The 25,567-nt window shown below is 44.2% G+C and overlaps 1 protein-coding gene across 2 annotated transcripts in view; it reads right to left on the reverse strand.

Annotated features, from left to right (window-relative positions):
* gria3b (glutamate receptor, ionotropic, AMPA 3b) overlaps positions 1-25,567 on the reverse strand; it is a gene marked incomplete at both ends in the record, with an annotated part of 75,668 nt that overhangs the window by 16,089 nt on the left and 34,012 nt on the right. For both annotated transcript variants that reach the window (XM_079744597.1, XM_079744596.1), the window contains 7 exons: positions 723-929; positions 2,853-2,960; positions 5,456-5,560; positions 6,398-6,565; positions 7,596-7,757; positions 10,007-10,060; positions 23,683-23,870. In XM_079744597.1, the coding sequence (XP_079600723.1) occupies positions 723-929; positions 2,853-2,960; positions 5,456-5,560; positions 6,398-6,565; positions 7,596-7,757; positions 10,007-10,060; positions 23,683-23,870 (992 nt within the window). The remainder of the gene's footprint in view (positions 1-722; positions 930-2,852; positions 2,961-5,455; positions 5,561-6,397; positions 6,566-7,595; positions 7,758-10,006; positions 10,061-23,682; positions 23,871-25,567) is intronic.

The following is a 25,567-nucleotide window of genomic DNA, read 5'->3' on the forward strand; positions in this document are numbered from 1 at the left end:
ACAGCCCGAGCCTCCTCCTTCTCTCTCTCTCCCTCCCTCTCTGTCTCTCCCTCTTGCTCTCTCTCTCTCTCTCTCTCTCTCTCTCTCTCTCTCTCTCTCTCTCTCTCTCTCTCTCTCTGTCAGATGTAAAACACAGCATGGCCCTTTGCTAATGTGAACGCCTCAACCTTTATGGAGCGCTACACATATGGAACTTATTGTTTCCAAACCACAACCACCATTCAGCTGTTGATTTTAAAGCAGACTTTCTCAGCTGTGATTTTTACAATGCTGCATATCCATCATACACATCAAACAATGGACATAATTACACAATCACTTCAAAGGCACAGGATCGTTTGTTCATCAAAGTGATTACAGTATGTTTGCCATATGGTCATATTCGCCCTGCACACCTACCTTTGTTTGGAGTGCGGCGAGATAGACTAAGCAAAAGAGATTTATTGCAACAAACAGCACTGAGAAATTATTTCATTTTCTCCTTCTCAAGAAGATCACCAACTCCCCCGATGCTTTTTATTTCGGGTTTCGTCTAAACATCACTCACAGCTGAACTACCTAAGACAGAGCGGGTGCTTTGAACTTTGGGCTGATGAGCTGATGAGTATCAAAACTGGAGTTGGTGATGACCTTAAGAAAAGAAAAACGAGATCTCCTCTCATGTTGAAGTTCCTTGCAAACTGTCATGTAATCATTGAAGGCGAGTCCGCCCCAGTACTCACCCCGTAGACCAGTTCGCCCACCATCCCGTTCCACGTCTTAGTCTCAGGGTCGCGGGCTCCGTACTTTCCATCCATTACTATAGACAGTTTGTACTTAATTCCAACATGTTTGGCAATCTCAGATGCTAAATCAACGCAGTAGCCTTCATATCTGTCATTGCCCTCCAGATGCAAATGATTTTTCTTGTACATCACATAAGGCGCTTCCTGTTGATTCAAACACAAGCTGGTTTATTTCACGCATGTGCCGTCGCAGAAGATGAGACATTATTTTTGCATTCCTATAGGCCACACTTTCAAGATTCTGGATGTGCCTTTGCACACACATGCAAGGAGCAGGCCCTGCAAGCACAAACCACCACAAAAACATCATCCCAACCACACACACACCCACACCCGCACACACATTACACACACACGTGACACACACTCACACACGCACACACCTTCTAAAATCACATCCATGCGGTCATGCATGCACAGCTGATGCGCCACACATGCACGTATGCATGTACGGATATCAGCAGCACCATCAGGTGGTCACACTGTTTTCACCAAGCTGTGACAGCAGGCAGACACCCCCCTACAACCCCTGTTTTCGCTTTAGCTTTTTTTAGCCCACGGGGATCACAGGTTTGAGTTGGAAAGGGATAAAGGAGGGGAAGGGGACTGTGGGGGGGGGGGGGAGGCAGGGTTGGACGTACATGTATATCTATTTCTAGTGTGGGGAAGGAGCCAGGCCAGAATGTGCTCTAATGGGACTAAGGGATCAGGTAGGCGGGGTGTGGTTAGCTTAGGGTGGGGATGGTCATGGGAATGTGGATGGGTTCATAAGTAAATGCCAGTGACAGGAGCGGGATCAGAGAGAGCCCCATAGTATCTGGACACATCCAAGCACATTGCACCAATGCGCCGCTGAGTGAAAAAAAAAAAGGCTGTTGCATTCCAGAAAACGATAAAAAAAAACAACCAACTGAAATAAATGAAGTAAAGCCATTGTTTGCTTACCCCAAAAAAGCAAAAAAGAATTACCCCAACACAAATACTATTAATATATTCCACTAAATACATCAGGAGAATAGGAACATGCTATTTTCCCTCTCCTTGTCAAAACACTGGCGCAGTGTCTTTTCTTTTTTTCTCTTAGCACATGATCATTAAAAGACAAAGGGGGGCTTCCCTTCGAGAGAATGCATTGTCATTACAGCCACACGCAAATACGGTGCAAGTGGGGAGCAACGGTTTGTTTGTTCTGTGTTGAACATATCCCTCGCACCATGGCTCCAATGAGTTTTTTTTCTTTCTTTCTTTTTTTTCCCTCTCTGGCGTTAACACATGTTTAGGTCCTCACTGTATTTCTAACCCATACATATGTTAAGTGTTTCCCTACGCTCAAACACCTTGTTCCCTTCGGGGAATAATGATGCAGTGGAACTGTGTAGAAGGCGTTTTTTTTTTTCTATCTTTCTTCATTTACATTTGATTTGATTGTTCACCATGGAAAGATGCTATATACGCCGTCATCCTATCATCCTATCATCAATACCCCAACTGGAGATTGTCAGTAAGGTATGACATGCTTCTCCTCGGATAGTGAATGGAGGATATAACTCAACACAGATCAATCTCGGGAGCAATGCAAAATAGATTGGAGGGGAAATAACGGGAAAAGCGCCCCACTCCTCCTCCACTGTGACTTATTTTGCTTTGCCCTGCTTGTGAAACCATTGCTGTGTTACCCGCTAGTCATTTGACGGCCAGTCTATCCCAAGTGTCAAAGCACATTTACTTGATGAGAGATAGGTCTACTTACGTATGCGTTTGTATGTGTTTTGAAATTGATGGAGTCAACCACGATATATATTTTTTATACCATTATTGTGATGTCACTGCTACGACAGGCCACTGAAGTATGGGAAATCAAAATGCTTTGGCACCCACACGGATACAGTTGAAACACTCATTCGCGTGATCGACTGTTTCAACATGTAGTGAGTGGATGGAAAGCAAACACAAAAAAGATGTGGTTCTGCTCAACCCAGGACAGAATGTGTCGACTCATCAGAATCGACACCCGTGACACTGAGCGGCAGAAAGTTGGGAACACTTAAAACTGCATGGAAAGTGTACCATAATAGTAGTGACCACAATCGTTCGGTTTTCCACAGAGGAGGACTCGTTGGTGACCTGCTGGTCCATAATATTTACAAAGCGCTCGTATTCGTTCCAGTATCCGATCTGAAAAGAGAGCGATAGAGAGAGAGAGACAGAGAGAGAAACATAAAATGGCGGTTATGGTCCTACAGCCTCCGACTCCATCTCCACCTCCTCCATCAGCCTACAAGTGTTAGCAGGGAGCATAGAGCATTATCTCAGTGTTTCGTAGGGATGGCGGGGGCACTAGACTTATGATGCAGGGGAGGAGGGGTGATGTTGGGAGAGGGTGGGGGGTTTTGGGGTGGGGGGTCATTAATGGAGCACGCAAGATTTCCCAGGGGCATGTTGCCTCTGCCCCGGTGTCAGACAGAGAGCAGCATCAGCAGCTGACCGGAATATAAAAAAAAAAACCCGAAAAACAAACAGAAGCCCGAGCCATATGAGGTGATACCACCGGACCATATAGCCTCGTAAGCCCGGCACTAAATTAGCATCCTGATCACGTCAGACACTGCGGCCGTGAGTGAGCGGTCCCCGGTGCCGACGGACCCCGACGAGGCTGCCTCTGTGAAGTGCATGAGCAGGGTTATGCACGATGGGAGTATCCTCCCCACGCAGCGACGGCGGAGCATCAGGCGCCGCTCCACACCTCCAGCACGTCGGCTTTTTTCCCGATAAATAATTGATATTCTGGCCTGTGAACTGCACACACACTTAATAATTGATCATCAACATGCCAGTGCCTCCCCTGGCTGCATCGCCAGGTTCCTGCCACTGCAGTTACTTTGTATTCTGCGATGCAGATGCTTAATTCAAACCAATGTCAAGTGTTTGTTTGCCCATCTGACATAATGGATGGTCTGGCTGACGATGAAACGTGTTGCGTGTGTGCCTGCCAGCACTCTAAACGTTGCTGGCTCGCATGTGCCCTTCACATCTGGTAGACATTTCCTGGGATCTTTGAAAAGTCAGGGGAGATTCAGGTGTATCCCCGTCGCGGGCGGACGGAAGGGGGCGCTAAGCGAGCAGAGCTTTCTTCACACTTCAGGGGGCCGCAGCTCGACTACTGTTGAAGACACGCTACTACTCTGTGGCATGAGATTAAGCAGGGGGTTGGACGGGGGGCCGCCATGATGCATCAGTGCTGTTTGACAACGGGACGCCAGTGCCACCGCCGTGGCCGGCCTGCGCCACGCAGAGTCAGAGTGCACCACCGTGGAGGGCGGGCTGATCTGGCCGGGAGCAGCTGGGACATATATCAAGCCATACATCACTGTTGACAGTCCAGCCTGGAACCTTCATCTTCTTACTGTCAGCAGAGTGACTAGCGGGGCTCCGGGTCCTGACTAACTACTGCCCAGCCTTGTTCGTGGTACTCTCGTACTCTCCCTTTATCCCCGACCTTGTTTTCTCCCTCCCTCTCTCCCTCCCGCTCTACCTCCTTCTCTTCCTTGACTTCATCCCGCCATCCATCCATCCCTCTCCTTGATCTCTTTGTTTGGCTGTCTGGGGAAGGGAAGGCTTTGAGGGCCCAGCGTGATGCTAATTTGTGAAGTATGGGCCCGTAGAAGCCTGGCGAGCAGGCAGCATAACCATACGTCAAGTTCAGACTCCAGGGCCCGGCGCTCTTGTGCAGGCTAACGAGAGAGGGAGCCGGGAAGCGAGCTCATCTTCTTGGATGAGGTTATGAAAGGAAAAAGCAGAGGTCATCACATGGTACTAGTTATGATGTGAGCGTACCGCTGGGAATCACCTTTGTGAAGAAGAGCCAGGAGAATTCTTGGATCGCCTTTACAGTAATTGGCTATTTGAACGGCAATTACTGTCACCAAGGAAGGAATAAAAGGAATGAAATGAATATCTCTCTTCACGGCGTGCGCCGGACCATAACTAGTCACACCTCACTCTTTTGATGGGAGGCTGTTCAGATCGGCCGGCACTGGGTGACTGGTTGGAGCGCGATGCTTGGCACAGATCATCCTAATGGCTTATGCCTCGGCTACCTATTGACATCCCGCTCTGCTCTCGCCTAGCCAGCCCTGGCCGAACGTCACTGAAACACTGCCAGGGTGTTTGTGTTTGTATCTGCCGTTATACCCGTTCCTTCCTCCTCGAATAGCGATAGGGCAGCGGTGAAGTTTTGTTTCGTGTATGCACACACATCGGGACACCTCGACGCAATTCGATTAGACGGTTGTCAGGAAATCTCACAGGGAAAGTTTGACGTGCCAAAACCCCCATTGGTGAAGCATTCATTGCCAACACTGCTCTGACAGATGGGCTGATCAATCTTAATGGAGGGGTTTTCAAAGTGAGCCATCCCATAATTCCGTACATGTAGGTGGAAGGGTGCAGCCATATGTCACGGCCCCGACACGTGAGAGTTATGCTCTGGACCTCGATGTCTGACAGCTAGATGTTTGACAGATGTTACTTGGGTTTGGATAATGAGACAAAAAAAAAATGGCTGGGCGTTAGAATAAACTAAGGATCTCCCCGGTTAACTTTACGTTCTTGCCGATATCGTAAATATAAACACATGTATAGTGGTGATTTAGCTCGACGATCTCACTTACCTTTCTGGGCCCACCGATTTTCATCTCATAGACATCGATGGTGAAGTTGGTTCTCCGGCCGTAGTTGTCAAACTGGATGTTCCCGGTCATGCCTTGCACTTGAACCTGTCATGTGGGGAAATTGGGCCGGCGGGCGTTGAAAAGTGTTAACAGTGGTTGAAAGCCATCCTGGTATTAGGATGGTATTATCGTAGCAGTGCTACTGGTGGCCAAGCACCTGCAGAGAGGGCAGATTGTTAGCAGACGGATGGGCTGGATAAGGGCTGAATGTTTAATGTATTCTTGTAATCACATTGGGCTTATGAGGGATGAGCGTATTGCAGCGTACAACATTTCACCTGTACAGAAATACAGTTTTATTTTCTCTCCAATTCTTCCCTTTCTTAATATATGATATAAACTCTCTCGCTTTCTCTTTCCCTCACTATTCCTCTCGCTCTCTTTCTCCCCCTGGTGCCATGACCAAGTCCCATTCTTTCCATCTCTCTCTTCCCGGCCATTTTTACTTTTCTCTCTCCCCCCCTACCTTTTCAAGACTCTCTCTCTCGCTCCCCTTCACCCTACTCTACCGTTTTCAGGGATCTTTCTCTCTCCCTCCCCCCTTACTTTTCAGGGTTCTCGCTCTCTCCCCCACTTTTATTAGGGCAGTCCCTCACTATCTCTCTCCCACTGTACCCCACCATTTTCAAGGCTCTAACACTCTTTCTCTCTCTCCCCCACCGTTTTCAGGGCAGTCTCTCTCTCTATCTCCCTCATGTTTTCCGATCTCTCTCTCGCTCTCCTAACATTTTCAGGGCTCTCTCTCTTGCTCTTGTCTCCTACCGTTTTCCGATCTCTCTCTCCCTCTCTCTTTCTACCGTTTTCAGCTCTCTCTCTACCTCTCCCTCTCCGTCTCTCTCTCTCTCTCTCTCTCTCTCTCTCTCTCTCTCTCTCCCCCCTTACCGTCTTCAGGGCTCTCTCTATGTCGATGCCCTGGCTCCAGGGCACGGCGGGGTTGGCCAGGCAGTCCCCGGCGCTGCCGCGGCGAGACACGTCCACGCGCTGCCGTCGCAGGTAACGGAAGGCCTCGGCGATCACCAGGATGGCGTCGTGGGTCAGGGCAGACGTGTACTGCGGATAAAAACAGAGAGGGAATTACGACCCATCCCCTCAACAGCTGTACTGAGTCAAGGGTTAACTGAGTGAAGTGATTCAGGTGTTGGAACACATCTTAAGCAGCGCACAAATGAGTCGTTTAGCGCATGTTTCAAACCGCGCAACAATCTTCAAGTGTCAGGCTGTGCTAATTAAAGTCATTCATTTTGGTCAATCCTGCTGCACGATGGGAATTGGGAGAACAAGGAAATGGATGAAAGTACAGAGGAAAGTCGGTGGGTTGGCAATGGGGTAAGAGTGGATTCGAAGCTCGGTAAATATTGTTGTGCAACAATGGTCGATGTAATAACTTACAATTTTTCCTTCGGGGTAACACATGATAAGGTAAAGAGCATTACATGTGTTTTATCAGAAAAGTAGGACCATGTTACAATATGTAATTGATCAAAGGTCTAGTCACAATACATGCCATTTTAACTTGTTATGAATGTTATAAAATGTTTAGGAAAATGTGTTTATTAAACATAACAAATCGGGTTAGTACCATGCAATATGTAATTTTGTAAGAGTCTGATTTTAAACAGTTTTGAAGTTTTAAGTCTGGTGATAACCCTGTGTACTGACAAACTTACCTTACCAACAAACTTAACAAACTTGACCTTTTCAGCCAGTATAGCCCCAACTGTTTGTTAACCACCACACCATGACAAATCTAATCAAATGTCATTCCAAATCAATTTCTTCCTTGGTCATTGTTTAATTAGATGTAAATTGAGGCTGAGGTATAACCTCGCTTTGGACTCCCTATCAATATATTGATTACTCTTGCAGGGGAAGGGAAAGCCAAGAGGGGGACAAGAACAAAAGGGAAGGAAGAGATGAAGAGCCAATGGGGTAGAAAAGGTATGAGAGGAAGAGTTGAAAAGACAGCGAGAGACAGAGAGAGAGAGATAGAGAGCAAGAGAGAGTGAGAGAGAGTGTTTGAAGTCTAGAAGAAAACCAATGCTGGCGCTAGACGCGCAGGCATCCTAGCTCTCCCGGCTACCTTCAGAGGCGTGCTGCTGGCTTCTGGGAATTCTCTTTCATCCAGGCGATCCCAGCGTTGCATAAACTGCTGCACAATTGGGTTCTCAGGGTTGATGATCTGGAATCCAGAGATGTTGGCGCCACCAGCAAATACTTTGTCCAAGCTCACGTTGGAAAACCCCTGTGATCACACAGGAACAAAGTTTAATTCATATTCATATACATTGCATTGATATGTATATTTAAGAAATAAAACAAATGGTTGCACAATTGTTATAAACTATGGGGACTTTATGCAATTATTTTGTATTATATTATATATGTAACTATATATGTAAAACGATGTATATAGGATCACTTTAATTGAAAGATGTATTAAGGCTGTATGGGATCTGTTTGGGGAAAATCCACGCCCGTTTTTGCAGAAAAAAATAATATTTAATATAATCAGTAGCCATTTTTTTCTGATATAATTTGTTTTCACAATTGTGGAAGCGTTACAAGTTCGTACAAACATTAAAACCTCATCTTGAAAAAAACATATTATAATTAAGTTATGGTTTTATCGGAATAAGAACGTCATGTGTCTGTTAACATGTTGAGAGGAAATCTTTGTGTCAACAAGTTCAGTAATAAACAACTGTGACTGTATTTATATAAGCATGGCAGGTCGTGTAAACCAGATGTTTGTTTTATTTTTTAAAAAGGTTGAATTGCTTTCAATCCAAATCTGCCCTTTCCCACAGAGGCATATTAAAGATATTGAATGTTTACGATGATGTAGCAACCTTCATTTCCTTCATGCTAAGGTTGATCTGATTTTAAATACATTGCTTTTTTAACTTTGCCTTTATTTTCTTTCTATTTTACTTTTTTTTTCTTTGACTTATCTATTATTTCATTGTATTTTATGACAATGTTTCTATGAGAAGCACTTTGAGTCTGCCTCGTGTATGAAACATGCTTTATAAATAAAGTTGCCTTTCCTTGCCTAAGGTCATGTCAGTGTGGTGACAGAACCTAGGGTTATTGTGGTTAAATTGGTGGCTTTAAAATAAAGCATCTACAAAGCCTAAGAATTTGTTTTGTAGACTGCAGTGTTACAATTAAAGCCAGCCATGGGAACAGCAGAGAGAAGAGTGGTGGCCCCCACAATTAAGTTGCAACGTGAACGATCATTTGTTTAAAAAATCTGAAAATAAACTAAAGCTATCAACAGAGTGTGAACATCTAACAGTTTTGATGTTAGTACAAAGATGTCTGTGTATTATGTTACAGAGATATTTACTTAAAGGTAAAGTGTCTAGATCTTAAAGGCATCTAGCAGAACTGACTTGGCAGAAATTTAATATAATATTCATAAGTATGTTTCAATTAGTGTATAATCTCATGAAAATAAGATTTTTTTTTGATATCTAGAGGGAAAAAATGTGTTTTGGGCTAAAAGCTGTAGGAAGGAGGGGGTGTGCTATCCCAATGGCTACCACCCATTTGTGATTATCTTTTATTACTGTCGCTGTGTAGGAGTGTTATAATGAGCATTGCTGTATATGAAATGTGCCGACAATCATGCGTTCTACCATTACTGTCTAAGTCTAATGCTCTGTAAGACGTGGACATCAAATGCTGAACAGACGGACCTGCACACATCCACATACAGCATGGCGTTATACTATATGTGCCGTAGAAGCTTAACCTTATCTCAGACGCAAAAAATAAACATCATACATTTTTATAGATCCTTGATTGGTTTTGAGGACATATTTATTTAGGAGGAAGTTGGTATCCAAAACAAAGTTGTGATACTACTGCACCGTCATAGCTTAAAGGTCATGTGGGGTCATGATAGAGGTAACTCGTTGTATATTTAAACTGAAAGTGTAAATAGGATTGTTAAGTTTGTTGATGCACTGGTCAGAAAAGTTAATTCAATTTATCTGTCTGGTTTTATGCTGCCCCCAATTTGATTGGAGTGTGGTGGGATTAACTCGGCCAAATCATACCCCTCCTAAAGAAACTTTTCAAATGATCAGCACTTATTAGGTATAAGCTAAAGTAAGGAGGAAATTACTAACTGTCCTTGCTGGCAAAGTTTACAAGGTTTATATTATACTTTATTTGTCTGTTCGTTTTTTATACTATTTTTATTCTCATTATTATTATGATTATTATTTCATGTACATTTATTTTCATATGATAATGATGATAAAAACAAATAATAAATGATGATGACACTACTGTAATAATAACTACATTATCGTCAAATACAAAAATTGCAATTAGAAGAACACAAACACATATAGACGCCAAATATATGTTGGTGTGTGTAGCTAGGCGAGGAGTATATAGTGGTACATTAATCCCATCATGAGGAACAATAAGGCGGGGATTTCAACCCCAATGCCGCGTGATCACTGGACAGTTACTCACAAGATTGGCCAGAATGTAGTGGTAGCCCCGGCTGTTCTTCCCCAGGGCCACAACCTGTGGGAGGGAAGATCAATACAGCAAGTCAACCATGAGATGAGATCCAAAGACACAGGCCCGGCACAGTAATCATTGTAAATGTGCAAACTTGGTTGGCAGCATTAGAGAGCGGCCATTGAAGTTGAAAACAAATCGCGGCCGTTCTCTAATGGAGCTAGCCCAAGAGACGGAACAATTAGGGAGAAGCATTAATGAGGGAGGAGCCGTTAACGAGGAGGGAGCGTTCTGTAACGACCTGTAACGTATCCCCCTCGCTGTGGAGTGCTCCGCCGCGGTTCACGGCGAAGCTCAAGGATTGGAGAAAACCACATAAGAGGAAGATATTTTCAAAAGGTGTTTACGATGAGATGTGCGCCGTCTGCCACTGCTTTTGAAACTCTCACACCTTCCCAACATAACAGCATGTATGGCCCACGCAGCACGGCTGAAAATAGCATGCAAGGCTCTAAGCCTTCGCATCTCTCCCGGCTAACAATATGGTTTTTCGGTTCCTTTTTGTTCTTCCTGCTCTTTTTCTTGTTCCGGTCAAAATGAGGGCGGACGACAAGTTGCCCGGGCGAACTCTGGAACATTATAAAAATTTGGATTGGTCCCGATGCCGTGGTGCCCCACACATAAACTGGACATGGCTTTCCACAAGGGGGCTCATAATAGTGTTCTGTTATGGAGCATTACTGACGTTTGTTAGCGGAATGGGAGTGAATGCTGGGGGCTCGCCATGTGCAGCCTGACCAGCATGTGTGTGTGAGTGTGTGTGTGTGTGTGTGTGTGTGTGTGTGTGTGTGTGTGTGTGTGTGTGTGTGTGTGTGTGTGTGTGTGTGTGTGTGGGTGTCTGTTTTCCAGCCTGTGTTCTACAAACATGGCAGGGAAAGCGGTGTTGTGGGGGGAAATCAGTATGTTTGCCCGACTCTGTTCTGGCGCGGACTTTGTCAAAACAACAAACAGTCTGACAGTGTGTGGACACGTTTGTGCCTGCATGTTACTGAGGGAATGGGTGTAGGGGGGAGGGGGGGGGTGGCTGTGTTGTAATTGTTGTACAATTACCTATTTGTTTTTGTGGACCATTAGCCACGATGCCGATTCAACCCAATGTATAGATTGTTGCAAGGTGAAGGGTTGGGGAGACTATAGGTGGCCTTTCGGATCTGAAAACACTCTTGATGAGCTACCGCCTCAACTCTATGGTTGTTATCGAGTCGCCTGACAAACAGAAATGACCAACGGCGTTCACACAGGTAGGTACAGTTTATAATGAAAAAGCGGATTGTTAAGGTGACACAAAAATCTTTTTGCATTAAAGCGCTGCTGAACTTAAAGTTGTCAATCCCCCAAAAATGACAGATTTCCTTGTTAATTATGATTTATTTGATGAGTTAAGCGTGGATGAGTAGTGAAAAGATTTTGCATCAGGGCTAACAACGCCCACCAGCTGTGCTCAATCACTGTAAACCAAGTCCTCTCGTGGCATATTGCTTGATTAGAAACCCGGTGGGCAAATGGTTCACACACAGGCCAAGACAGATAACAAATGAAAAAAAAAAAAGCAACCATGCTTGAACGCATAACATATCAGGAACTGAATTAAGCATAAGTGTGAGCGTGCGATCAGATAATTTCATGCCATTCATTATAAGTATTCACAGAGGGGGGCGAGGAAAAATGCATTGTGAATAACTGCTTGTTAAACTACTCGACACACAGAATCACAGCTTTGGCGGTGGATGGAGTGGAATGATGTGTCTGCATTGGTGTTGTTATCTGTTGGTGGTGCCGGTATAGAGACGGCCAGCAGGTAGGAGACAGTACTGGGCATGGGTAGGGTCCGTCCCAGCCAGAGAGAGACCCCGTCGTCCAATCCCCTCACGAGGGACACAACAGTCTCACGGATCAAGTGAAGCCATTTTTTCCTCCCTTTTGTCAACCTGCGAATGGGGAACCGTCGTGCGTTTCACAAAGGATGGAGCACGAGGGAGCACAAAACAACTCCTCCCTCATCTGTCAATGCCATTAACTGCTTCCACCTCCCACCTCTTTGTTAAGTGAAAAAGAGAGTTTGGGAGGTTCAGGATTTATTTAAAAAGAAGAGACTTTGGGTTTGGACCAAAATGTCCACAGTCTACCTGTAGGCGTTCTCTGAGCTTAACACCCATTACTGGTTCATTAAAAGGTCATGCATCTAAAAATGTATCGTGGGATAAACTCCTGGGCTAAATTACAAAATTAGAACTGTAAATAGGATTCAAATCCGAAGTGTGCAAATGAAAGGCGGGCAGTTTAAACATCAATCTTTTCCCAGTCCATGGCTTCAGGTGGAACTATAGTTCCTCTTTCGTCATTTGCTCCTGTTTGTCATTAGACCTTCCTTGACATTTGCTGCTCTGCTGTATTCCCCCAAGGCCGTGCACTCTTTTTTTTATTGCACTCTCCCTCCCCGTCCACGCCAACCTCTTGCTCTGTGAGATCCGGGCGAACACCGAGTCCAGCTCCGTGAGTGTGTGATCACCGAGGCCGCAGCCGGCCGGTCCACCGACACAGCGCAACCTTGGGCCGGGGCACAGCGTGTTCATAATGACACAGAGCAACACCTCACCTCGGGCCAGAGCGTACCATTTTTTGGGGGGGGATAATTAGGTGGAGCGCGGTGCCCGGCTCCCATCGAGTAGAACACATTTCAATATCACACCAGCGTTCACCGAGAGGCTCCTCGCTGCCTCCCCTCCCCCACGGCTAAAGAAGCAGGTAGCAAGCGCCACCTCTCGCAGCGGCACGGCTTTAATCTAATTTCCTTTGAAATTGGTTTATAGTCAACCATTCGCATCATCCCGCCCCACCCGCCCACCCCCAGTCGTCGACCAACACATAACAACCACTCTTCATCTAGAGATGAGATGTGGAATCATATTATTAAAGTAATGGTAGTCAAAATCTGCTGAATCAGACTATAGTGTCTTCGTTATACTAATACTAGGTGTAATACTAGCATTACCACTAGTAATACTACACTTCTAATGACACTGCTATTGGCTGCTATACTGGTACTTGTACTGGTACGACTAATAATATGCATAATGGTAACCATAACAATGATTATAGCGTATCAACCACTACTAATGCTATTTCTATGTCTACTATACAATAATATGATAACATTGATACTATTACATGTAATATTGGTGACTTGTACATTCAAGTATTATAATCATAGTTGTTCATATTAAGAACCCTAACTAAGTGAAAGTCAAAATGCCTTTCATGTTATTTTCATCAAATGTAAATGTATGTACACACACACACACACACACATGCGCACACACACACACACACACACACACACACACACACACACACACACACACACACACACACACATACACACACACACACACACACACACAGGAACACACATGCAAACACATGTTTAATCTGACTTTGCCTGTCCTGTTTAACCCTCACACACATTGATCCCAGTGTTTCCACTACGATTCTTTCCATTAGCGGTGCTGAGGTTTGTGTGAGGTGCACTATGCTGATGCTCGTGTGCACGGTGCTGATGTGCACGTGCACATTACTGACGTCCACTGGTGCATAGAGCTTTCGATGTAGCCATTGATTCCAGTAGGGCTCTGATGTATTCCTACAGAAATGGTCTCATATAATGGTGAAACCAAACATTTTAACAATAAATTGAATGCAACATTGTTTTGCCATTAATGTTCTTGCACAAATACAGTTTTAAGTCTGTGGTTTGCAGACATCCCAGCATCTGGGTTTCATAATACTGTTGCTTGCTTTTTACACAATTAAAAATCTAGGCTACTTTCTATAATTTCCTTTCACTTGTTGTGTTGCTTTTTCTCTTTATCCTTCCTACATTAAGTCCCAACCCAATAATAGAAGAGATTATGCCACCTACAATATCAATCTTTGTGTTTTATTCTATATTATTCTTTTCTTCTATATCTGAACACTATTCTGCTCTCAGTATTTTTCCGCAATACATTTCCAAAGACAATAAAAACAATGTAACAACCGCGGGGGGTACAGTGGGGGGCATCTACGATATAAATAGTTATTTTAATTAAAATAATAGCATTTTGGGCACCCAAAATTATTTGTAATAAAAATATTTCTAAATATATAAATATAGCATTCAGCTTTTTGGTGTTGCTGACTGCAGTGGCGCTGGTAACCCAGCAGGGGCGCTGTGCCACTGCTGGATACATGTAAGGGAAACAAATGGATCCCCAAAGCTCGCTCTGCGCGACCTTTGATTCTGCTGCTGCAGACGAAAAACAGGGCTTCCATTCAGGACCAGAGCTTTCCTGTGAGGTCTGATGGAAATAGACACCCAGAGCGACCTTGACCTCTCCCAGAGACACCCCCTTGGAAGGAGCACACAAGCCTGGCCATGGCAGAAAGAGAGCCACGAACGTAAAACATCAGCCGCACATGAACCGACTGATAGTTCGATAAACACCAAGCCCGCTGTCCTCACCCAGCGCCTGACCTTTTCTCCGTTGCTGCGTGGAGGAGTGGTGTGATGGGAGTATGACGGCAAGCAGAGGCTCAGGGGAGAGAGGGGTGGAATGGAAACTGAGACGCTCCCATGAGTTTAGAAAAATCCTCAATTTATCCATTATTAACAAAGACAAGCAAACAATGATGCAATTATTGCCACACTAACCCTGCATCGTGAAAATGCCTATCTGGGAACACTCACTGCATCTAACCATTCAGGAGGAACATATTATTTTTTTTGTGTGCCGCAAGGATACCCGTTAAAATCAATAGAAAATTAAGAGGCTATTACATGGAATTATGTTTCTGAGCGATGGATTTTCTGTGTATTACTTTTCACTAAACACTAATTGATAAACGGTAAGATAATAACGTAGCGTCAGGCCTTCTTGAATACAACAAGTGCTGGTGTCATTGTACACGTCTAGATTCCTCCAATGGTTGTGTGGAGGCTTTTTTCTGGGAAAGCATAATGCTCCCACCATCTTAAGATGCAAGTTCTTAAAATACACTAAGTGGTCATATGGAGGCGGGTCTGTACTGTATATGGGCTTTCAAACGAGTAGGTGGAGGAGAAGGGAGAGCGTGACACCAGTGTGCAGTAATGGTATGGTATGTGATTTCAAATATTAAGTGTTTTCATTTTTTTACTTTGCACCCACATACCCACACAACAACCTGTGGGTGATCTCCCGAACGACGCTCAACGACTCTCCCTTCTCCTCCACACTCACTTTCATTGTCTAAAATCACAAGAGCATTTCAAACTAAGTGCAACGATACTGTTTAATAATGACCCTCCGCCTGGCTGTTCGATGCGTGGTGAATGTGTCTCAAAAGTAGAAGTGCATTAGTCTAAAATGAAAAGGCTCTTCCACCGGCAGCCTTCATACTACTGCTTTAATGTTTCATGCAAAAAGCCAACGCACACAGTATGCCTTTGCACATCCTCCCATGCATAGCAGCACAGAGGAAACGACTGAAAGGCAATCAAGCCGGTAGTCATTGCTGTAAGGTAATTAAACGCGTTGCTACACAGTAATTAACCAGACGGGAATTTGACCTCACAGAGATCAATACATTTGAGGCATGTGTTGTTGCCAAATATGTTGAGAATAATTATTTCCTGCAGAATTATAAAACATACGCCCAGCGGAAGTATCCCAAACCTTTTTTTTTTTACCATACCTTGAAATATATATTTATACGATTTTATGCGACAGTCTTGAGCCCGATGGTGAAACTTATGCGTCTCCTTCCATCGAAGAAGCAGTCAGATGGGTCACATTCTCTTTAATGGTAGCGCTATAATCCACATTAATTCTGTAATCTTAGAGAGCAAATGGGCCCCTTTAATGGTCGGGTGTCAGGGGTTTGAATGGTCGCCATATCTAGGGGTTTCTATATTAAGAGGATAAAGGCTCTAGCCACTGTCGTCGTCCCCCCCCCCCCCCCCCAATAAGGACAATAAGCGAATGCCTGGATGAGCATCACTTTTCCTATCATCAGTGAGTTTCTTTCTCGCTCTCCCTCTCTATCGCGCCCTATCTCTATCTTAATTAAGGCAAGGAATCGAGGAGGCTGTGTTATCTTGGATGAAACATTTTTTCTGAAAAAAAGTGCTAAAACTTGGTCATCATTTTTTTTGGGATAGGTGTAGTATTGTACGTGTGAGTGTGATTCATATTGGTTTATGTTTTTTTTAAGGCTATCTGTTAGCTATTTGATACCTTTTCTCCCTCTACCTTTCTTCTATCTCCTATTGGGAGATGTGTATTCTCCTCATTATCATAGCAAACATAAAAGATTTATTTTGGTGAAAAGACCCAGGTGAATTTATTATACCCTGTACTCAATCTAACTTCCAAAGCTTAGAGGAAAACTTTGAGAGTCTCCAACCTGGACCCTATTTTCTGATCATTTGTGTCTAAGGGACTAATGCGGAAAAAAACAACTTTTGAAATAAAGCATTGAGAGAGAACACTGCAGCAATTATCCGCAAAACGTTCTGCAATTTAATCCTATTCACGCCCCATAGGATGTCCTTTAAAATTACGTGTTAAGCCACTGAAAGGCTTGGATACTATTCTAACATTATGCAAAGGATCCCTACAGAAAATTTTAAATGGTTTCTTTACCTTTCGCTTGATCAAGTCTGTTTGATATTGTGTCCAACCAAGACTCACTCAAGCAGAAGTCTCGCTCTGAAATCTTTTTGTTGCATTGTTGCACGATATTTACTTATTGTCATCACAATTTCAACACTCCTCCACCCAAATCTTCCAGACAACAATAAATAACGCTATCTGTAGTCCAACACAATATACTCTCTCCTCTCCAGCACTCACTCATGTTTCCACCTTTCTCTTCCTGCAACAACAATTTGACTCTCGCAAGACTTCTCATTGACTGAGACTTGATTGGACACAATAACAAACAGATTATTATCAAGCGAAAGGTAAAGACAATTTTTTTGAATAATAATGTTAGAATACAGTCTGAGCCTGTGAGTGGCAAAATCAAGCACTTTTAAACACAAAGGGACAATGTGTACAATCTGTACCTGGGGACATACATGCCCCAAGGTTCTCCATTGCAGCCAGTTGTACGCGTTTACCGTTCTTGCTTTATACTGGACCGTTTTCCTAAATTGTAGTGCACCTTATTCCAAACAAGATCAGAAAATAGGGTCCATGATGAAAAATCCTGAAGTTTTACTTTAAAGAAAGAGCGCCAACGCTATCAACATCTCCCTCTCCCAGAGTAAACACAACCGCCCTTCCATACCAGACTAGAATAACATTCAAAACTATTTCTCCAATGCGCCACTCAATTCTTCATTCTTCTCCTCCTCTCGCTCCCTTCTCCGCTCTCTTCCCCCCTCCCGAGTGACTAGAACTCATCGCTCTGTGAGCAGGGGGAAGAGTCTTTTCAGGGTTTGCCGTTTCTTTGAACAGCTTGTGTGCCCAGGGCCTGTCCCAGACGCCATTCATTCCCGTCTGCCTCCGTTCTTTACGTCAGAAGATGAGCAGGTTGTTGGCTGCGAGCAGACTCACAGCACAGAAAGCCCCTCAGGGAACGCAGCCAGGACCAGAAAGCATAAAGGCGAGCATAGCAATCACTACCACCACAGCATATATGTGGCAATATGTGCAATCTTATAGATGAAGCCGATTAGCCAGTATATACAGAGATGAGATCTCACAGAACCACACACACACACACACACACACACACACACACACACACACACACACACACACACACACACACACACACACACACACACACACACGCAAACACACACACAAACACAGACACACACACACACACACACAAATACAAATCCATGTTGGTGAGGCAGGCGCAATGCATACCAAGATACATAAGAAAGAAAATGAACACAAATAAAATAACAAAAGAGCTCCAGAATTATACAGCATGTAAAGAAGGAGAATAAATATGTGATATTGCACATATAATTATCATAAACACATTTCTCTTCAAATGTAGGATACCACATATATCCGTACCATGGGAAGCAGTCGTATCCTGCTGTGATGAAAAAGACTCATGTGGGTGTATTTCAGAAAGCTCAATGGTCAGATATACGTATGTTAAAGTGATGTTTAAGCCATTGGCTGAATGTGTCTGCATGATGAAACAAATGGAACAGGATAAACGTCCAGATGGTCGTTAAGGCACCCAAAAATAATCCTTCCCCCTCCCTTAAGATTCTCAAAGACGTGTGTTTACAACCTTATCTTACTCTCAAAAAAGAATGCATTGTGCTTAGTATAGCCATAGAATCCCTATGTTTCTGTTATTTATGCCATACCATTGCAGTACGCCTGATGGCGCTATAACAATGCTTGCTATGTACTCCCCTAAGTTATCTAGTTAAAGTAGAGTTCAAATGGAATAATGTTGTCATGCGTTGTAATTACTCTGCTATCAAGTTAATGGATCTAACTATGATATAAGAGAACTAATATAAAATAAATCTGTGACAATATTATTGTTTAGTGTTCCAGTCACGTTTTCAAACTTCATGTCATGTTGGTCTGTGTTTCGAAGCAAGAAAATAACCTCATTATGAGTTAGCAAAGATTTTTTTTAGCTAGCTCGTGCAACAATGTTGGCCCTCATATTGATACTCATGTTGAAAATGTTGAGCAATGGGAAACCTATGGAATGGTTTGAACACTTTGTCAATGCAAATGACAAAAGAAAATCAGATCGAGGTTCCTTTTAGTGAAATTGCTACTTCAACATATGGCTTGTATAGTATCACACCAGCAAACCCAGTGGATTTATCCTTCAACAGATGGTGGAACTGAAGAGGACATTGCTTGTGCATCACAACGTAACATCGCAATGACTGCCCTCATTTTGGAAGCATAGGAGAATTTGAATCTTAGTTACTATGTTGGTGGTTACATTTTTGGGTTATTTTTTGGTAATTAATCATGAAATTAATTGTCATTATGGAGAGTCATTGTAGTAACTTTCACAGCATTTCTCATGAGAGACGTGGCAAAACAATGTTTGTCAGAAAACGAAGATTCAGATACATTAAGTCCAAAACCTAAAATAGAATAACATGTCATGAAAAAGCAATTAGACACAGGTGCAGCTGCATTATTGATCTCAGTCGTAAAATATAACAAAATGTTTGAGCATCTGCAATTAATATAAACACAGAACTGTCAAACACCCTTAATTATCCCAGCCCACACAGGTCATTTCAGTTACAAATAGTTTCAGGTCCAGTTATTTTCCAACGAGCCACTGATCAGGTTTTGCAAGGAATCCCAAACATTAACTGTTACATTGAAGACATCATGGTGACAGAGCAAAGTGATGAAGAACATGATGCCAAGGGTCTACACAGGACACCAGAGAAAGGGCAAACAATTGCTGAAGCCCTTGCTTCCAGCAACGGGAGCAAGTTTCTTACATTACTCTGCATGACCAATAACTACGGGGGATTCATTCCCAGTCTAGCGTCAATCCCCAACCCCATGAACACACTCCTGTGTCAAGGTAGGAAACGGGACGAGTGAATGTTAATCAGCCTTTTAAAGAGCCAAGGACCAGCTGCTGACACAGAACATACTTACTCATTGTGATGCAGAGCTAGGCGTGCGACTGCCGTGCAACACATCGCCGTACGGAGTGGGCGCCATGCTTGCACATTTTTCCATGAGAAAATCATTGCCTCCAGAAGACTCAGTAAGGCTAAGCAGAACTATGCTCAGATCAAGCAGGAGGCATTAACCATTATCTTCGGAGTCAGGAAGTTCTTCAGGGACCTAAATGGAAGGTAGTTCACATTACCGAATTGATCACTGACTGCTAACGACCATCATCATTCCAGATTAAGGAGTATCACTGGCTGTGGCACGGTTGCAGCTTTGAGCCTCGCTGCTGTCATGTCATGACTACCCTATAGATTACAAGAACGGTGTCTCCATGGCAATGCAGACAGGCTTTCCCGTTTGCAACTTCCTTTGATGTACAAGACAAAAAGGACGCTGTAAAAAGCTGAAGGAGATCTAGAAGCTTACCTGACCAGGCACAACGTGCTGACAATTCAGAAAGGATGCTTAATATGGGGCCTCTGCTTTGTCGTTTCTCCAAATCTTCCTCCACAAGTTCTGTCAGAACTGTAGACATAACACCCTGGAGGTGTCAGGAATAAAGCCCTGGCTCTGAGTTATGTCTGGCGGCCAGGAAATGACTCTGAAATCAAAAACAAAATCTGCCAAGCCTGCCAGCGAATCCAGAGAATAGCCGTGCACCGCTTCAACCCCCAGGTGTGGCCAACCAGTCCATTGGAGAGGAAGCTCAGCAAGATCATAGAGGTTCTGAGAGGCCTGTTCATCAGGTACCACAGGTGCTTGTGAGTGACAATGAACCACAGTTCACATCAGGAGAACTGTCTGCGTTCCTCAAGTAGAACGAAGTAAAGCACAACTGCTCTGCTCTTTACCACCCAAGCAACCCACGGGATTAGCTGGATGTTTTCTGCAGACGTTCAAGTCATCCAAAGAAAAAATCTACACTGCAGTATAGACTACACAGTTTCTACTGCACTGCTCAAGATGACACTCCCCACTCGTCAACGAAAGAGTCCCCTTCCATCCAATTTCTCAAACACAAAATGAGGTCCCGCCCTGACCTCGTCAAACCAAGTGCGTCTCAAACCAAGAGGCAGCCACACAAGTGGCAAGTGTGTGAAGGTAAGAGCAATCCAATACCGGGGAGTGAGATGCAATGCAGAGACTACCTGAAGGGGGAAAGGCAGACTACTGGAGTCCAATAGTCAAAGCAGAACCAGTTTCTTACAGGAGATGTGCACAGATGTGCACGTGTACACATGGACAATTTCAGGACGAAAGTGACAATGTTGCAGCCAAGAGTGTGGAAACGTAGTTATAAGTATAAAAATGATAGAATGAACTGAACAGTTGTTATTTGTCAGTAGAAAGGTTGAAAGAAAAATTATATAAAGACTATATAATATAAGAATATATTTCTTTATTTAGATGACTGGAAAAAGTGTTAAGAAAAGTCACCTTACTTTAAAATGTGTTGAACGGGTTTAATGATTGTTGACAACAATATTTAGTCGGGAAGATTATTATGTAAGTTCCCTAAGTAAAGCAGAGTAAAAAGGGAATAATGGTTTCCGGTGCATGAAAATGCCTCGGCTCTCAAGTGAACGGATATTATCATCTTATAAGAGTACAAACATGACAGTTTCATTGCTTTATGGTGTATTTTGATATAAAAAATAATAATAATTATAAGAAGCCGTTTAAGAACAATAAAAAAAAGACTTTATCAGATTTTAATGAAACTAAAATGCAAACAATGAAGCAGAATAAGCATCTCCCATTCGGACCAATGCAAAGCCATTAAAAAACTTCAAAGGATGAGCAGTGAGTCCACGCTACTCTCCCTCTTTTGTGGGGAAACAAACGTAGGAAAATCTGGGGGCTGAATAAAATGGCTCAGCAATCTCCACATTCCGGATAAGTCACCGCTCATGGACTCTCTCTCGCTCCCTCTCACTATAGTGGGATTACTCATACTCAAATCATAAAACTAAAGCCACCAAGCTGATTACCATTCCCTCCCCCCTCCCACCTCCCCACCCCCGCCAAATCCTCCCCAACAATCAGCGTCCCGGATCTGAACCGCGTCACGAATCCCCCCCCCCCCGCCCTCGACAGGCAGCGACCTTGATGGACGGAAGCGTGGAAGTTTGCGGCAATCGCAATACGCCACCAACACCAAACTTCTGTGACTGACATGACAGTCTGTCTTGAAAGTCTGACTGAATGAAAATAATCGTCTCGGCCCTCAGGGAGATGTGAGCTCATATCTCTGCACAAAGCTGTGGTCAACAGGGGTTGTCTGGGAACGCAGCGTGAAGGAACAAGACAACACGGTTACATCCATCTAAGTGAGGACACTCAGCTGCCGCTATAGAGCTGGACGCTTGTGTGTGTGTGTGTGTGTGTGTGTGTGTGTGTGTGTGTGTGTGGGTGTGGGTGTTCGTGTGGTTGTGTGTCTGTGTGTGGTAGTGGTGTGTGTGTGTGTGTGTGTGTGTGTATGGGAGGACGTGTGTGTGTGTGGGTGTGTGTGTGTGGTTGTGTGTCTGTCAGTTGGTGTCTGTGTTTTGTATTGATGATGGCCTTGGAGGTGGTAGGGCGAGAGGTGGTGGTGGTGGTCAATATAATGGCACACTCCCATCAGGGGGTGGACGCGGAGCCGAGTGTGGCCGCTCGACTGAGTCTGAGAGTCGATGACTCAGGGCTATTGGCAGACGAAGCCAAATTATGTCAATTAGCTTCAGGAGAGACGATCCCACGCTGAGAATGCCCCTGGACAAAAGTTTAAAACTGTGCGGCGCCGACTGCTTCATAGCCGGCTGTAATGAGGGTGTTTTGGTGGTGTCTGCCTTTCCAGGAACTTGCAGCGAGGAGGGATCGATGCTGACAATGATGAGTATTATGATGAATAAAGCAACAGAAATCAATCGGCGGAGAAGAATCCAAAAAGTAACACCATCATGCTTATTATCCATTGGATAAAAATATCAGCCATTGTAACACGAGTGATTTGTAAGGCATATTGTCAGCGTGATGTTAGGAGCCTGTTCGTGCTGTGAACTGAAAAGAAACACAATTGATTTCTGACTGAGGGGCGGACGTGTGCGGCGGAGAATTAACCAGCCACCCGCAGACATTAACAGTAAACGATGACACTGGGATCCAATGAAAACCCTTGAAAGCCTGTGTAGCTATAGCATGTCGTTGGGGGCACGAAGAGAGGGGGAGGCAACGATCTAAATGAATGTTAACAAGCAGAATCCAATACGGGTGGAAAGCGAGAGATAGCCCATCGCTGGGGGGCACGTACAATGCTGTGGGACTGAGAAGAAGAAGAAGATGCATGGTGAAATAACACTAATTTGTTCGGGCTAGTTGTGTTTCTTCTTTGAGGACTAGTAGATCTTTGCTTTCCTCTTGTGGGGGAGGACATTGGTGTTGGAGAGGACGACTAATGGCATCGTCAAGAGCCCCTCTCGCCCTCACTCTTGCTCTCCCTCAAAATGGTCGCTAACGGCAAGGTTGTTCAGTGCCAGGCATTTTGGTTAATGTCAAAGTTGACATAGCATGTCGGAAAATGGGAATGTGTTCTTTGTTAGACCACCAAAAAAACACACAATACAAATACTGAGGATAGGATCTGTTAGATACGCACCAAAAATGTATTTGAAGCATTATTTTGGGAAAATGCATTATGATGACTCAACACAATTTGCTATATTACAATGCAAACAGAACTCATCCTCTCATTAAACAATAACTAATTTCCATATTATTCCAAAAAAAAAAAAATCAACAACGTAAACACATAAATCGGGTCATCAGTTGCCTCAGGTGAAATATCATGTTTAATCACACTGCGCCCGAGTAAAGAGTCTACGCTGCTAATATATAGTATGTGGTTTACGGAGTCCACCCACCAAACCCACAGCATTAAACCCCGCCACCCCCCCGGTACACCCTAGATCAAAGCCTCACCTGCTCCAAAATGGTGTTGATGCGTCCCACCTCGCAGTCGATCACAAAGCGCTTCTCCTGCCTGCGATCCATCTCCTCGATGATGCGCCGGAACTCGCCGGCGTCGGTGCTCGCACTGACGGAGCGGGCCGTCACCTGCCAGTTGTTGGCCACTGCCGCCTCCATGATGGCCTGGAGGATGGAGAACCCTGCAGAGATGAAAAGACACCCACGAGGTGTGTGTGTGTGTGTGTGTCAGTGTATGTGTGTGTGTGTGTGTGTGTGTGTGTGCGTGTGCGTGTGTCAGTGTGTGTGTGGGCGGTTGGGTGGTTATGTTTGTGTGAATTTGTGTGTGTGTTTGGGTGGATGTGTTAATGTGTGTGTGTTTGTGTGTGTGTGTGTGTGTGTGTGTGTGTGTGTGTGTGTGTGTGTGTGTATGTGTGTTTGTATGTATGTGTGTGTGTATGTGCGTCAATGTGTTGAGTGAGGGAGAGAGCCGAGAAGAGAGAGAGAGGGGAAGAGATAAATGAGTTCCAAAAATACGTAACCTTGTTCTTGTATTTCTTGTGTTTTTCACAGTGATCGAGAAGTTATGCAAGCAGTGAGTGACGTATAATTTAATCCAAGGTCAAAGGGCCTTTGTTTATCATCCGAATTGGCCTTGCCGAATTGAAAGGGGGAATTTCAATATATGTATGTCTTTTGTGTGTGTGTGTGTGTGTGTGTGTGTGTGTGTGTGTGTGTGCGCGTGTGTGTGTGTGTGTGTGTGTGTATGTGTGTGTGTGTGTGTGTGTGTGTGTGTGTGTGTGTGTGTGTGTGTGTGTGTGTGTGTGTGCATGTGTACGCGTGGGTTGGGGCCTGTGCATGGACGTGGGTGCGTATAAATCTGCCCTTGTAACTTCCCGGCGACAATATCATAATTAAACGACGGGATATTGAACAGAGGGAATTATATTGCTATTATACCGAAGGTGGTAAGGATGATGCTATTGCACTCGGCAACAATTAAATCATGGCGTTTAGCTGAGGCGCATGTTCACTTTGACAGTGCTGTGCAACCCATCGCAGATTCTATTTCCCCATTGAGGCTGGGGCCAGCTCTGTTAAATAGCAACACAATGAAGGATTGCCCGAGACCAGTGGTGGAGAACAATCCCTCCGTTAGCAGTGAACTGATAGAGAGGGAAAGGGAGAGAGAGAGAGAGAGAGAGAGAGAGAGAGAGAGAGAGAGAGAGAGAGAGAGAGAGAGAGAGAGAGAGAGAGGTTCTTATAATTAATTCAAACATGAAATATTTTCATTATACAGAGCTCTTGGACACACTACGGTCAAGTGAAATACTGCAGGATGAAGAATGCGGTCCCGTTTTCTGGTGGACCGCCTTACTCACAGAGCAGAAGCTGATCTGAAAGACGTGAGTCCTGCGTGCTGTGAGGCTGCCACGGAAAACATGAAGGCTTTTAAAAGATAATCGGGCACAGGGATGGCGTTTTGCTACACACAAAGGGACGAAGAAATGGCTTACAAAATGGAAGCACTTTCATTTATTTTCTTTGTTCTCCAACTCAAATGTTTCGCTCCATTCTAACTCATGTTTATGTATGCTCCCCGACACAGAATAAAAAATATCGGAAAAAAAATCATAGGAGTCTCATTATTTTCCTCCCGACAAAACAGGACAATCAGCACATTTCATATGGTGATTTTTGCACTGGTAAAATATATTTTAGCCAGGATTGGATATTTGTAAGTTGTCGTAAGGCGTAATAAAATGGGCCCAAGCGGATGGGGTTTCCTTACGGAAGCCATTTCTCTTTAGTCAACCTTATCTCTTTGAGCCGGCTGCAGAGTGCAGGCGTAAGACGGCGCCATAGAAAAGCCAAAGCAACACCAACAATGGCGGCAATA

The sequence above is a fragment of the Pollachius pollachius genome (genome assembly GCF_949987615.1).
Source record: "Pollachius pollachius genome assembly, chromosome: 10".
NCBI classification, from domain to species: domain Eukaryota; kingdom Metazoa; phylum Chordata; class Actinopteri; order Gadiformes; family Gadidae; genus Pollachius; species Pollachius pollachius.